The following is a 14141-nucleotide window of genomic DNA, read 5'->3' as shown; positions in this document are numbered from 1 at the left end:
GCTCTGATACCTCCGGGTCTAGCCAGTGTTATATAAAACTCTTAAATAATAATAATAAGGGGAACTGGGTTTGAGTCTCGAAAATGACTGAACATCCTGTGATTCTGGGCAAATCACGTAATCTCCCCGTGCCTAACAAAAATGAATGTGTCCTCATGTAACGCAACTGGTGCTATGTAAAGCGATTTGATACCTCTGGGTCAAGTTTGCACTATATAAAACTCTGTAAAATAAAATAACTTTAAGTTGATGTCTGGAAAAGCCACATGAGAAGTGTTGGAGAAATGTCCGAGTGAGGCAGAGATACTGAAGTCTGAATCTGAAGATAGAATATAATGGTTTATTTTCTACTGCCCTACAACTCCCCTGGGGAAGCTTGCATTTACAAAAGGAACAGACTTCAATATAGACAACAGGAATGGACTACTGTACTTTTGAAACAGTGACTTTACAGGCGAAGTGGGCGCACAAACTCACTGCCCAAAGACCTTGAATAAGACAACGCACACCAGGATGAAAGACTTCTCGTCGCTAACGTGGTACACATCTAAGCAGCCCCACCCTTATTGTGTTGGGAGGAACAAAGAGATGGAAGAAAAGATGGTAGGTAAGTGGGTGGAGAACATTTTTAAACAAATAACCCAAAGACAGGTCAACTGAACCAAGCTGCTCAATAGCATCACAATTTTCTTCATACCGAGGTGAAATAATTTACATCTGGTCCTTGAAGGCCCCAGGAAATTGCTGGCAAAATACTCCTTAAGTGCATCTTGGTTGACCTTTCAAACAACTGACTAGACTGGTCTGAGACAGGGCAGAAAAGTTTGTAATACTAAACTGTATTCTTTATCTTTGAGAGAATAGCAAAAAGAAGTAGTGTGAGATGATTAATGGACCTTTTTAAATAAATTAAGCAGCAAAAAAAATTTTTTCACCCCACATTCCCTTCAATTATTCTGTTGGCAACACACTATAAGACCTGAGTGAGATCGTATGTAATGACATCCCAACCCACCGCCTTGGTTCCTGGCAAAATCTGTGTAAAGAAATTGTGATACTTGTCAAACAATCAGAGATAAAAGAAATGAAAAACAGTGCCAACATGAGCACATGGGTTGCTTCTGCAACCAATAGTACGCCCTTAAATAACAGCACTGCCATCGGTAACTGTGCCAAGATTGCCTGGCCATCAGTTTGCATCTGTTTTTTTGTGAGTTGAAATGCTTGTAAACAGGGGATTACAACAGAAATCATCATTAGACATGTACACACAAGATGCAGAGAAGCAGTCCCATCATTTCGTGCTTCTTGGCCTTGAAGTTTAGTGCCTTTCTTGAGAGACTTTGAAAAAGCCCAACTACCACAGGATTCGCTAGTATTAAAGATGGCTCATGGCCGTAGGAAGGTGCAAGGTTTAAAATTCCTGTAGCACCAAAATGGTATCAGGAAACTAACGAAAGGGTATATGAGCAAAAGCAAGTATCATTCAATAGACTGCCTCGGTGTGCTCTTTACTTTGAAAGCATTACATCTCTGTACTGTGAGCTCATAAGCAGTTAGTTTGAAGTATTTCGACCAAGTGCCTGTAACCCCATATATTTCTTGATGCACCAAAAATTTCCAATGTTCCTCGAAAGCCTTAGAATGGAGAAAGTAATCTTATGCTGTCACCATACATCTTTTTTAGCCTTAGTAGGTCGCTCTGTAGACATTCCTATTAAGTTGATCTCCGAGGGTATATAACAAACTGACTTATATCCTTTTCTGGCTGCATTTCACTCCTATTAACAAGGACTGCTGCTTTGGAGAAATATAAAACCAAAGGCAATACCAGACAGCATGAGAACAAGTCACAGAGGAAGACTAATGTAAAAATGCATTTGGCTCTTCATGATGCCAAGTGGGGAAGAGTGAGGAACTAAATGTAATCCCAACCGCCAAATAGAAAATGAAATGCCTTACATCAGAAACAGAGACCTGAATAGGCACTCTGATAAAGGGTAAATATTTCAGTCCTTACTGGGCGATTGAAACAAAGAACAAGATGCGGCTTGGGGGAATGAAATTAAAAGCGGCCGGGAAATGCTCTCGGCAATGCGGGGGCGGGGTGCGCATTCCTTCGAAGTGAGAGCATGTCCTCGCGGCCGTTAAAGTGAAACTGCAGGGGTGAATTAGGGGGGAGGAGAAGTGAGGCCGAGCGCGCGCTGGGGTGAATGCCTGAGGCCGAGCGCACGCTGGGGAAGCTTCAGATGCCTGTGGGAGGGAGGCTGATGGGTTTGATGTGGACGCGCGTTTTGCACGAGTGCACCACATGAACTATACGAAATCCGCAATGGTTTCAGAGCTTGGTTTGCCTACTATACTCTCATCTATTTATCCCTGCGGGATATAATAGTCGAGACCTACAAAGGTTGGGTATACAAGAGTAACAGTCACGTGTGGAGGGAGGGGGTCGTGGGGGTGTGGGGCGTCGTGCACATGAAATATGCTGGTCTGGAATATTTATGTTTTCATATAATGAAAACAGAACCTTAAGTAGTTTCCACTTTGATGCTGCAATGTAATAAGATCAATGCTAAATGGACATGGGTCTATAAAAAACAATTAGGATGCATTTTTAGTCACTTGATTTGGTTAAGACAATTTCATGTTGTACTAATTTTTTAGTTGAGTTATGAAGAAACAAAGAGGGACTTAATAAATTTTGGTCAACCAAGGAACGTAAAGTTATAGTAAGTACTGTTAAAATTAAATGTTAATTATTTTACTGGACTAACGGACGGTCTGGGGGGTGAGGGTGGGTAGTTTAACAGCAATTTGTGATACTCCATAAAATTAGATTTAAAATATTTCAATTTTAATACTCAGACGGAGCCCCTTCCCATTTCTTCTTCAACTGTTGAGAGTATTACTACCACTGGAGATGGAAAGCTGCGGCTGGGCTATAATGCACTTTTTACTAGCGGCCAAATAGTTCTCCAACTTGTTTTTTGTTCAGAGATTCACTTGTTCAAATTGGCACACAGCGTTCTCTGAAGGAGGAGTCCTACTGACGGAGGACCTCTATTGGTAGTATTGCACAACTGCAGCTTAAAATGTCCATTGTACTATACTGCGAGGACCCCTATTGCTAGTATAATTAAACTACAGCTTTTTATCGCCATTGAACGCTACTGTGAGGACATCCTTTAGTAGTATAGCAGAACTGCAACTTTCCTTTTCTAACTTGTACTATATACAGTGAAGTCTCTGTTGGTAGTACTGCACAACTGCAGCTTTCCATCTACAATGTACTATACTATGAGAATGTCTATTGGTAGCATAACGAGACAAGTGGGGGTATACAGAAAGAAAGGGATTTGAAAAATAAACAGTATTATTTTGGTCAACAAAGAAACTCGTGTAAAGTTAAATTAAGGGCTGTTAAAACAACTTGTTAAGTTATTTTACTGGATGAAGTGAATAGTTTGAGAGTCACTTTTACCCACAGAAGATGCCTTTTCCCATTTCTTCACCCACTGTAACTAAAACTCGAAACAGTTCCTTCGCATAGTTCTGAAATGCTACTTGTTCGGCACTAACCAGGACTACCAATCACATGGGATTGTCAAATGTGCAACATCTCAGTATTGCTGACTTGCATGAGGGGACTGCTTACTTAGGCAATAAAACATTATGTAGAGAACACCAAGCGCTAATCTGAACAGGTGAATTACGATACAAAAACACAACCTCTAGAACTATTTGGCAGCTGGCACCAGCCACACAGAAGTTATTTTACTTCCAATTTTATAACAGAAGAACTCCTCAAAACTCTACCAGTGTCAATAGGATGGGCTTCAGTATGGCGAAAACTCACGTTTTGCACTTGTGTAAGGCACAGTCTACATAATCCAGGGGATTTCAAAATACATTGTAAAACTTGGGGTTAGGATCTTTATCCATTCTGCAAAAATGTTAATTCTTGTGTCGGGCTAAACCTGGGCACCCTTAAGAAAAGACTAAGGAGGAACAGAATAATGGCAGTTAAGAAAACGCTATACTCCATGAAAGGCGCCCAGTTGACATTCATTGTGAGCGTGCACATATATCCAACACAATACTTTTAAACCAACTGGAGAAACATTAAAAGGTATACAAGAGTTTGGCCTAATTGAATGGAAATAAAATGTGGACTATACATTTATACTTGAGAAAGTCTTGCAGACAAATCAATGCATTGTTCTGATCCAAGTAGGGTTTCATATTAGAAATGCAAGTTGCTTTAATGTGACACATTCTGTGTCATACCCAATTCACCTTCATACAAACTAATTAAAACGAAATGTTCGGATCCTAAGACCAAAATCATAAAGTTCATTTATAAAACTTTAAATCTATAAATTTTGAATGTTTATCCCTTACTTTCACAACCAGTCAGAAACAAAAAATGCATATTATACCTGTCTGAAATATTTCATCAAGCCTCTCGGCCACCTTCTCAGAGAGGCCGGCCTCTATCAGTGACTTGTAGTGTTCTGTGTTTTCTGCTAGAGTTACACTGCAAGAGGTATCCATGGGTTCGTCCTCTTCTGTTATTTGTACCTCATTACCATTCACCTCATTAGCCATTTTATTATGCTGCTGGAAGAAATTCAGGAGCTCCATTACATTATGGCAGAAATTGCTTGGTCCAACAATGCATGATTTAAACCAATTCACAAGCATGCTGATCACCTGCATCAAAATTTTTATACAGCCATTGTAATGAAAAAGCAGTCTAATAGCTATGAAGCGTACATGGATAGGTTTGATTAAGGATATTCATGTACATTTGGCATAAAACGGATGATGAGGTAGCGCATGGCCAGCAGCACAAATAGGGCATTGTGTACTGAAGTCCATATTTAAGGATCACACCTCACTTTGACAGCAGAAACAGCAACAGACCACAGCTTAGCTATTTTCAGCTAACAGAACTTTTTAAATAATATCTTTTGCAATCACTGCTATAGAAGGTCTACATGCACCCCTGCATATATGGGATCTAGTGTTCTTGGCTTGCTGTCATCTTTATCTGCACTTCAAAGCAATCAAAATGAAAATTAGTAACATCTTTTGAACAATCAGTATGATGAAATGCAGAGTAAGAAATATACCCCAATAAATGTAGCCTTTTGGTGTTTTGGGCCCGTAGAAAATGTATTATCTGCTCAGTCACTCTTGCGATTTCAAATAAAAAAGGGGATCAAATGGAAATACCAAGCTTTTCTCTTTGAAGGGCTCACCAGAGAGCAATGTAGTTTCCTTTGCACATTCTGAAGAAATTAGTGGCAGTAAAGCAAATCATAGCACAAAGTGGAGCTTTACACATTTAGAAGCATAAAACTTATAAAATACATCACAAAACATACTTCTTTTGTGACGAGCAAAAAAAAAAAGATCATCATGCAATTCATCATTACCCAACATTGTAAAAACTGACACATTGCATAGTTACAGCACACTTTAATTTAAGCAAGGTGAACAATACTTTTTCTGCAGTTATCTTGTGTAGAGAGATTAGGGCCACAAAGTCAGTGAGAAACGCAAATCTACCCCTGCAGAGAGGGTAGTCCAATAAACCTACATGCCTAAACCACAAACACTTAGTGCAGCTACCATAGAAATGCAATTCGTTATGGAGAATGCTCAACAAAAAAAAAGATTACTTGGTACACCAACTTCGAGGAGGGATTAGAAATTTGAGGGATTGGAAATTTGAGGGATTAGTAATTCAAGGACAGCTGTTTTCAGAAAAAACATTTTGGCATTAATTAGCAGAGACCGTGCAGAGTTTTAGTACTTTTCCAGATATCAAAATATAAAATGTATCAGCTAAAAGAAAGCTATGCTCCAGTGCATTATGTCATACACATAGTCCTTCCAGTAATGCACATAGGCCAGTAGATATAAGAATGCCAGAGTAATTCAATCCCCGTGAGGCATTAAAGTTGTAAGAAAATTAAGCATATTCACTTTGGATGGGATGAATGAGGAGCATCACTGGAAAAGGAATTTGGTAGTATGGCGTTCAAGTTTCCAATGCCGAAAAATGTGAGAAGTTACAATTCCAATGTAAACATACATATTAACATAGGCAGACTAAAAAAGCCTTCCAACTTCCATGTAGAAACTTCGATTCATGGAATGTTATCGCTAGAATTCAAACCCCCAAAAGTGGTTAATAACGTTTTGCTAATAAACAACAGCAATAAACGACAACTCCAATGCTCTTCCACAATGAGATGCTGATTACGTTATACAATTCTGCAATCTACAAGATAGGACTTCATTACACACGACGTCACCAACTAAATCACAAATGACAGATATTTCCTCCTTCCACCGGGCATGACAATGAAGCTGTATGCTGCACAACTTAAGCAGAGGTCAGCACATATCTGTAGGTCACAACTGAAGAAGACATCTGAAGGCAAGATTGCATAATTTCTGTTCCTTGGGATATCCTGTACCCTGTGCGAATTAGCTCTTTAAAGCTGTGCGGAAAACGAATGACTTTATAAGTACATAACCCCATATGTAGATCGAGTCATTCAAGACTGGCTTGTACCTTCGATTGTGGGTGTGCCCATCATGAATTTAACCAGCAGTTACCTTTTCGGACGCCTAGTGAGAGATACTCCTGATGAGCACGAATTGCACAGACTACTTGGTTTTAGATAAGTTTAATTAAAAAGCTGTCCTCCTCCACGACATGGAGCTCCAATCTTGTAGTGCTCCGTCGCTCTTTAAATGCTAGTGTGGAAGGCAGTTGCCTTACTAGGCGGGGGAATCCTGATGGTCGCTTTTGTAGCCCTGCCGTTATTTGGTGGGATTGGTTCAAAGTAGGAGTCCTGGACAATAAGGGTCAAGGGGGAGAGAATGTGTGTGGGCCAACTTCTGTGGAGACTGTGGTGGTGGTGGGCGGCAATGAGTTCAATGGAGGAGGTGGAGCTGGGCTGATGTCTTGCTGCCTGCACTTTTTGGGGGAAGGAAATGTGAGAAGTTGGCCTGGCATATGATGTCCACTATTCTAGTGGGCACCTTGCACCAGTCCAAACGACCCTTATTGATGGTAGGTTTAAGACAACCTTTATAGAAAGCTATCCTAGTGGTAGCTGTGGAGAGCAGCCTTCAGGCTAAGTCTTGAAGGAATGTAAAGCAGCTTGTTTTACCATTCTAAATTTCTCTTGAATGATCAAATGAAAGCACAAAAGGTATATATCAAATGGAAAATGCTACTTACCCGTATGCATCTGTTCTTGGCATGTAGAGCTGCAGAGTTGTACACTTCGCATTAGATCGCCACCTGGTGTTGGGCTCGGATGATTGCAGGTTGTTGTCTTCTTCGAAGAAGTCTGTTAGTCCCGAGATAGGGGAATCCACCCTTGGTCAATACTGCGCATGAGCATCGGCTCCATCCTTAGATTGTTTTTCGCCATGATGAGAAATGATGGAGTCAGTAGAAGTAAAGAGAAAGGAATGTCCATGTGTGTGCATCCAAGTAAGATGAAAACTGGAACGGATACAAGTCCCAGGGAGGCGGGAGGGCGTGTACAACTCTGCAGCTCTACATGCCAAGAACAGATGCATACTGGTAAGTAGCATTTTCCGTTCGAGGCATATGAGCTGCAGATTGTACACTTAACATCGATTGTGCAGCAGTGTCTCCCCTAGCGGTGGTCGCTTGTATCCGTTGCAGTGGTTTGAAATAGAGTTTTAAGGACAGCTTGGCCTACTGCAGCTTGCTGCTTGGCTTGCACATCAACACAATAGTGTTTAGTGAAGGTGTGTGTGGTGTAGACCATGTTGCTGCTTTACATATTTCCTCTAGGGGTATGTTTCCTAAGAAAGCCAGAAGCTCCTAGTTTGCGAGTGGAGTGCGCTCTAGGAGGAACTGTTAATGTACGTGTAGCTTTAAATAGCATATTTGTATACACTTTACAATCCACCTCGCAAGCCCGCCTTTAGAGATGGGGTTGCCTTTGTGCGGAGGAGAGAAAGCGACAAACAGTGGTTTTGTTTTCGGAAAGGATTTAGTTCTATCTATATAGTACAAGAGAGCTCTCTTAACATCTGTGTGTAAAGCTCTTTCCACTACAGAGTCTGGATTTTTTTTAAAACACCGGTAACTCTACAGACTGGTTTAGGTGAAAAGGAGTGATGACTTTTGGATTAGATCTAAGAACCACTTTGTTAGGATGTATTTGAAAAAATGGTTCTTGTATAGTGAAAGCTTGTATCTCACTCTTCTGAGAGAGGTAATGGCAACGAGGAAAGCAGTTTTCCATGTTAGGAACTGCAGTTCACATTTATGTAGAGGCTCGAAAGGGGGACCCATCAGTCTTGTAAGGACAATATTTAAGTTCCACACAGGGGAAGGTGGTAACCTGGGTGGGATTATTCTTTCAATCCTTCCATAAACGCTTTAATTGTAGGGACTCTGAAGAGAGACAGATGTTGCCTGTTTTGTAAATAGGCGGCAATTGCTGCAAGGTGCAGGCGTATGGAAGAGTATGCCAAATTAGACCTTTGTAGATGTAAAATGTAACAAATGATATTTTGGATGGAAGCATCCAGGGGATCAATTGGAAAAGATTCGCAATATATTGCAAAAATAATCAATTTAGCGGCGAAACACGCTCTGGTAGTGGGTTTCCTAGCCTCTTCAATAATGTTCATACAGTCTGGTGGTAGGTTTAGATAACCAAACTAAGACTTCAGGAGCCAGATCGCCAAATTCAGTTGGTTCGGGCCTGGGTGTCCGATTTCTCCATGGTTCTGTGTTAACAGGAATGGAGTTAGTTGTAACTTTTGGTGTGGAACTAGAGATAGTTCTAACAGTGTGGTGAACCATGGTTGTCGTGCCCATGTGGGAGCCACCAGGATCAGTTTCAGAGACTGCTGTTTGAGCTTGCGCACCACCAATGGAATCAGTAGGAGAGGCGGAAAAGCGTACGCAAATCTGCCTGACCAGTTCATCCATATCGCATTGCCTTAGGACAGTGGGTGTGGAAACCTGGTGGCGAAGGCTGGGCATTTTGCATTTTCGTGGGTGGCAAACAGATCTGTGTGTGGATGACCCCACCTTTGGAAGAATGGTTGAAGAACTTGTGGATGTAGTTCCCATTCGTGAATCAGTTGTGACTGCCGACTTAACAGATCTGCTATCGGATTGTGAACCCCTGGAAGGTGTTCCGCCAACAGATGTATGTTTTGAGGAATGGCCCATCCCCAAATGTTCTGTGCGAGCTGGGACAGTTGCAGAGAGTGTGTCCCCCCCCCCCCTGTTTTTGTATATAGTACATGGCTGTCATATTGTCCGTCCGGATTAAGACAGGCTTGTTTTGTACTTGAAGTTGAAAAGTTTTGAGTGCTAAGAATATTGCTAGCAGCTCTAGATGGTTGATATGGAACAGTTTTTCCCGATTGGTCCATTGACCCGGAGTTGTGTGATGTAAGAGATGGGCTCCCCATCCTGTGAGGGATGCGTCTGTTGTGAGCACTACTTGTGGAACAGGCTCGAGGAACGGCCGCCCTTTTGTCAAGTTTTTGGTGTTCCACCACTGCAGAGAGCGATGTGTGCGGCTGTCCACCAACACCAGGTTGGTTAGTTGACCTTGAGCTTGGTTCCACTGTTGTGCTAAGCACTTTTGTAATGGGCGCTTTTGCTATCTTGCGTGTGGTACTATGAAGATGCAAGATGCCATCATGCCTATTAGCCTCATGAACACCCTGGCTTGCAAAGACTGTTTGTGTTGAAAGGAGAGGACTAAGGCTTGAACGCTCTGTATCCTGGCTGGACTGGGATATGCTAGGGCTGTAGACGTGTCTATTGTAGCTCCTAGATACTGGTGTACATGCGAAGGCTGCAGGTGCGACTTGGTTTAGTTTATCGTAAACCCTAAGTCGTGCAACGTTTGAATTGTCTGATGAGTGTGTTGGACACATTGATTGAATGACTTGGCTTTTATGAGCCAATCGTCTAGATAAGGGAAGACATGTATTTGTTGTCTCCTGAGGTGTGCTGCTACCACTGCTTGGCACTTTGTGAATACTCGCGGTGCTGTTGTCACTCCGAATGGAAGGACTTTGAACTGATAGTGTTGTTCTTCTAGTAAAAACATTAGATACTTTCTGTACGCAGGATGTATGGGGATATGGAAATAGGCGTCCTTTAGATCTAGTGCTGTACGGAAATCGTCTTGTTGCAGCAGTGGAAGCACTTGTTGTAGAGTGATCATATGAAAACGATCTGATTGTATGTAATGGTTGAGGGGCCTGAGGTCGAGAATGGGCCTTGGTGTCCCGTCCTCCTTGGGAATTAGAAAGTACGGCGAATAAACCACTGTTCCCTGTTCTTGTAAAGGAACTATTTGAATAGCGTCTTTTTGTAGAAGTTGGAGAAGAGTTAGATGGTCTGTAGACATTGGACGCTGCCTGGGAGGTATGTGTGGAGGGGTGGCTGTAAGTTCTAGGCAGTAGCCATGTAGGATAATCTGTCTTACCCACTTGTCTGTTGTAATGGAGTTCCAGACAGGCAGGAACTGTGTTAGTCTGCCCCTACAGGAGTGGAATGCTGTGGGGGGAGCGGAGGGAAGTCATTGTTTAGTGGTGGAAGAGGATCGATTGTTGTGGTTACCGCGACCTCTTCCTTTGGTATTATTGCCTCTGTATCCTCCTCTATAATATCCCTTATTAGAGGATGTTTGTGACTTGAAAGATGTGGTAGTGTCTGCTCCAGTTTGTTTGGAGCCTCCTCTGTAGAAGGAGCGACGAAAGGAGCCTCTAGCTTGTGTGGACTGTAAAGCCCCCATAGACTTGGCAGTGTCCGTGTCTTTTTTCATTTTTTCTAGTGTAGTGTCTACTTCTGGGCCAAATAATTGGTTCTGATTAAATGGCTGGTTTAAAATGGTGGTTTGGGGGGGCATGGCCAAGATGGCGGTGTGAGCGGACGTGCTCCCCGGAGCTCCCGCTGCTAGCACAGCACAGTTTATAGCACCTTCTCCCCCGTGTCTGGGCCCCCCGGAGAGCGCCTACCGTCCTAGCGGTCCTGGTGCCAGTGAGGACCCTTGCGGACCGTTTGGGGCTCCTGGGACCGCAGAGAGAGGTGCGGCCCGGCTTGGCCTAGCGGAGTGTGGAGGCGGGGAGGCGTGGCCGACGCCGCCGGCGGAGCACGCCCGGCCTGTGAGTGCCTAGGCTGGGGTTTCGCTACGCGAGAGCCGGTGCTCAGGTGGTGGGTCCGGCCCACGCGATTTCCGCGTGAGGCCCCCGGAGCAGCGTTGCCCGGAGGCTACTGCGGACCTGCCGCCGCCACTTGGGAGGCCGCGGCAGTTGTGGCCGTTGCTGGAGCTGGCTGGTGGCTGATGTGGTGTGGCCCGAGGTGAGGAGCAGTGCAGAGGCGTGGGGAACGCCCAGTGAGAGTTTGGACGGACGCGTGGCCTGGAGAGCCGGCGAGGCACCGCGGCGTGACGTTGGCCCCCTCCGCCGGACATTGGGGGTCTTGACCGGAGGTCCGTCTAAGGTAGAGGGGGATCTGCCGCGGGTGCCGAGGCCTGGATGGTGGGTCGGAGGCGGCCGGGGTGACTGTGTACTGGTGGCCACCATTTTGGACAGCAAGTCGGGCACGTAACTGAGCGATAGCCAACCCCCGTGGGACACCCCGAGGGAACGTGTTTGGACCCCGGCATAGTAAGCGGAGACCGACGGGGGTGCGTTCCCCGGGAAGGTGCGGCCTACACCAGGACTGGCGGCTGGAGCGCTTATCGGGTGGCTTCGGCGCATGTCCAGACAGCGAGGTGAGGGCTCGGCGGATTGCGTGGAGGTGGGGTGGACGCCTTCCTCCCGCACGAGTGGTGCTCGGAGGAGCCCCGGCGGGCCTCACGAAGGGGCTCTTTGTGCAGTCGGTGGCCCCTACGCTTGCAGGTCGGGAACCGGGCCCTCCCACGTGTTTGCAGCCCAGATCCGTCCCGTCGCATAGCACCAGTTGCGGCCCAGTTGTGGGCCCCCCAGGATATGTCCACCGTAAGAGGCCGGAAGGACAGGACCATGAAGGACCTCTTCACCCCTAACACGACGGGGAAGCGGACAGAACCCGCTACGTCGGGTCAGCGGGCCAGTACGGACAAGATGGCCGCCAGCACTCCTACCTCTGGAACGGCGAGTACCGAGGAGCCCATCACCAAGGCTTTTCTAGAATCCCTCTTCAGTGGTTTGCGGGAGGACATTCATGCTCTGAAGAAGGAATTGCAGGAGGAGATTAGAGAGGTTCGCCACGATACAGACGCCATAGGAGAAAGGGTGGCGGATTTGGAGACCAAAGGCGAGGGGCGCGACATTGAAATAGAAGCTCTGCAGCAGGAAATCATCCGTATACATGATCAACAGGTGGACCTTCAATCCCCCGTGGAGGACCTAGAGAATCGCTCCCGGTGGCATTTCATCAGGATTCGGGGGGGCGAGATGGCTCGGCGAGGGGAGGCGATGGATTTGGCCGCATTCCCCCAATTCTGATTGTTCCTGTGCATCGGCACTAGTGGATGGACACCACTGTTTTCTGTACCATACGTCCTTGGATGATGGACAATATTGTTGACTATATACTTTTTGTTGAGGGGCGGGGGGGTACTCCTGTTCAAAGGTTGATGATGTGGGGGTGGGTAGTTGGGGTAGGGGGGGTGGGTGGTTCCAGGTCCACGAATGAATGCCTGTATGATTGATGAGCTGTGGTACGGGGCGAGCGAGAGCTTGGGTACTGACGCTTCCCACCACAGAGGTACACAGAGTCCGGGCCTTCTGATTGACTATGCCTCCAACTGAATTGCGCCTGCTTACCTTGAATGTCCGGGGTTTAAACAACCCAGTGAAGAGGCGGGCGGCCCTCTCTTTCTTGGAGAATTCAAAGGCAGACATCTGTCTTCTTCAAGAAACGCATCTTTTAGCAAAGGACTGCTTCAGACTGAAGTTGCGATGCTTTCCGCTTCAGTACTTCTCCTCGGGGCCCAGTAAGTCTGCAGGTGTGGCGATCCTGGTGGCCCAAGTTTTAGAGGGAAGGTGGGAAGGAAAGGGGCGGAAATACGAGGCAGATTGCTCTCCTACAGCTTCTCCCTAGGAGATTCATCCTTCACCATTAGTTCAGTTTACGCCCCTAATGAAGGCCAGGAGAAGTTCTTCCACCAGACACTCACTGAGGTAGCGGCAGCACCTGACGGGCATGTTTTAATCGGGGGGGACCTGAACCTTGTGTTTGACACCCATTTAGACAGATCTGGGCAACGCACCACACAGGCGGGCGCTCTTTCACGGGAGGGACTGGCCAGGCTGGAGGAGGTCGGGTTGGTTGATCTTTGGCACAGCTTTCACCCAGGAGCCCGAGACTACTCCTACTATTCTAATGCCCACAAAACTTACGCAAGGTTAGACTACTTCCTATCTTCTAGATCATTCACAGCGCTGGCGACAGAGGTAGAATATGGGGCTGTGGCACTCTCAGATCATGCACTGTTATCGGCGGTGTTCTCCTTCCCCCCCGGTGCCAAGAGTCGCACGCTGTTGGAGACTGCACGATACATTGCTACACCGCACAGACAATGTGCGGAAGATCACTGGAGCTATTAAAGATTTTATGTCACATAATCACACCTCGGACACATCTCTGGCTACACACTGGGCGGCTCTCAAGGCGGTTCTCCGCGGGGAGTTTATAGCCATCTGGGCAGCAGAAAACTCAGAGAGCGCGTAAACGCGAGGAGTTGTCGCTACGGACAAGGGAACTGAAGCAGATGCACCAGAGGACGGGAGCGCCTCGGGTCTGGAGACAACCCCGCCAGGTACGACAACAACTGGCGGCCTTAAACCAGGACAGGGCAGAGTTTGCGGCGTGGAGGACACGGCACTCATATTACACCGGGGGAGGGGGGGGGGTGGACAGGTGCGGGCGTCTGTTGGGTCGCGCGCTTCGGGAAATTCAGCAGCGGCACACGGTATAGGAGATTGCCACGCGGGACGGTAGGCGCGTCACTGAGGACGGCGACCATCGCAAAGGCGTTCAGCGACTTTTATGCCTCCCTCAATGCGGGGGCGAGGCTCAACTCAGCGATCAGTCAGGCCTTTCTGGAGTC

The 14141-nt window shown here is 46.0% G+C and overlaps 1 protein-coding gene across 5 annotated transcripts in view; it reads right to left on the bottom strand.

Moving 5' to 3' along the window:
- The window catches only part of LOC144823835 (heterogeneous nuclear ribonucleoprotein R), a 413049-nt gene that overhangs the window by 287292 nt on the left and 111616 nt on the right, over positions 1–14141 (bottom strand). For 3 of the 5 annotated variants that reach the window (XM_078682698.1, XM_078682699.1, XM_078682696.1), the window contains exon 2: positions 4443–4620. The exons of 1 other annotated variant lie outside the window; for it this stretch is intronic. In XM_078682698.1, coding sequence (XP_078538824.1) covers positions 4443–4611 — 169 coding nt within the window. In that variant the 5' untranslated portion in view covers positions 4612–4620. Of the gene's footprint in view, positions 1–4442; positions 4624–14141 lie in introns of all 5 variants that reach the window. One more of the 5 variants, XM_078682697.1, reaches the window with a different exon arrangement.

This window comes from Lissotriton helveticus, chromosome 3_1, assembly GCF_964261635.1.
Source record: "Lissotriton helveticus chromosome 3_1, aLisHel1.1, whole genome shotgun sequence".
NCBI lineage: Eukaryota > Metazoa > Chordata > Amphibia > Caudata > Salamandridae > Lissotriton > Lissotriton helveticus.
The sequence above is the reverse complement of the archived record's forward strand: the minus strand, read 5'-3'. Positions and strand labels throughout refer to the sequence as shown.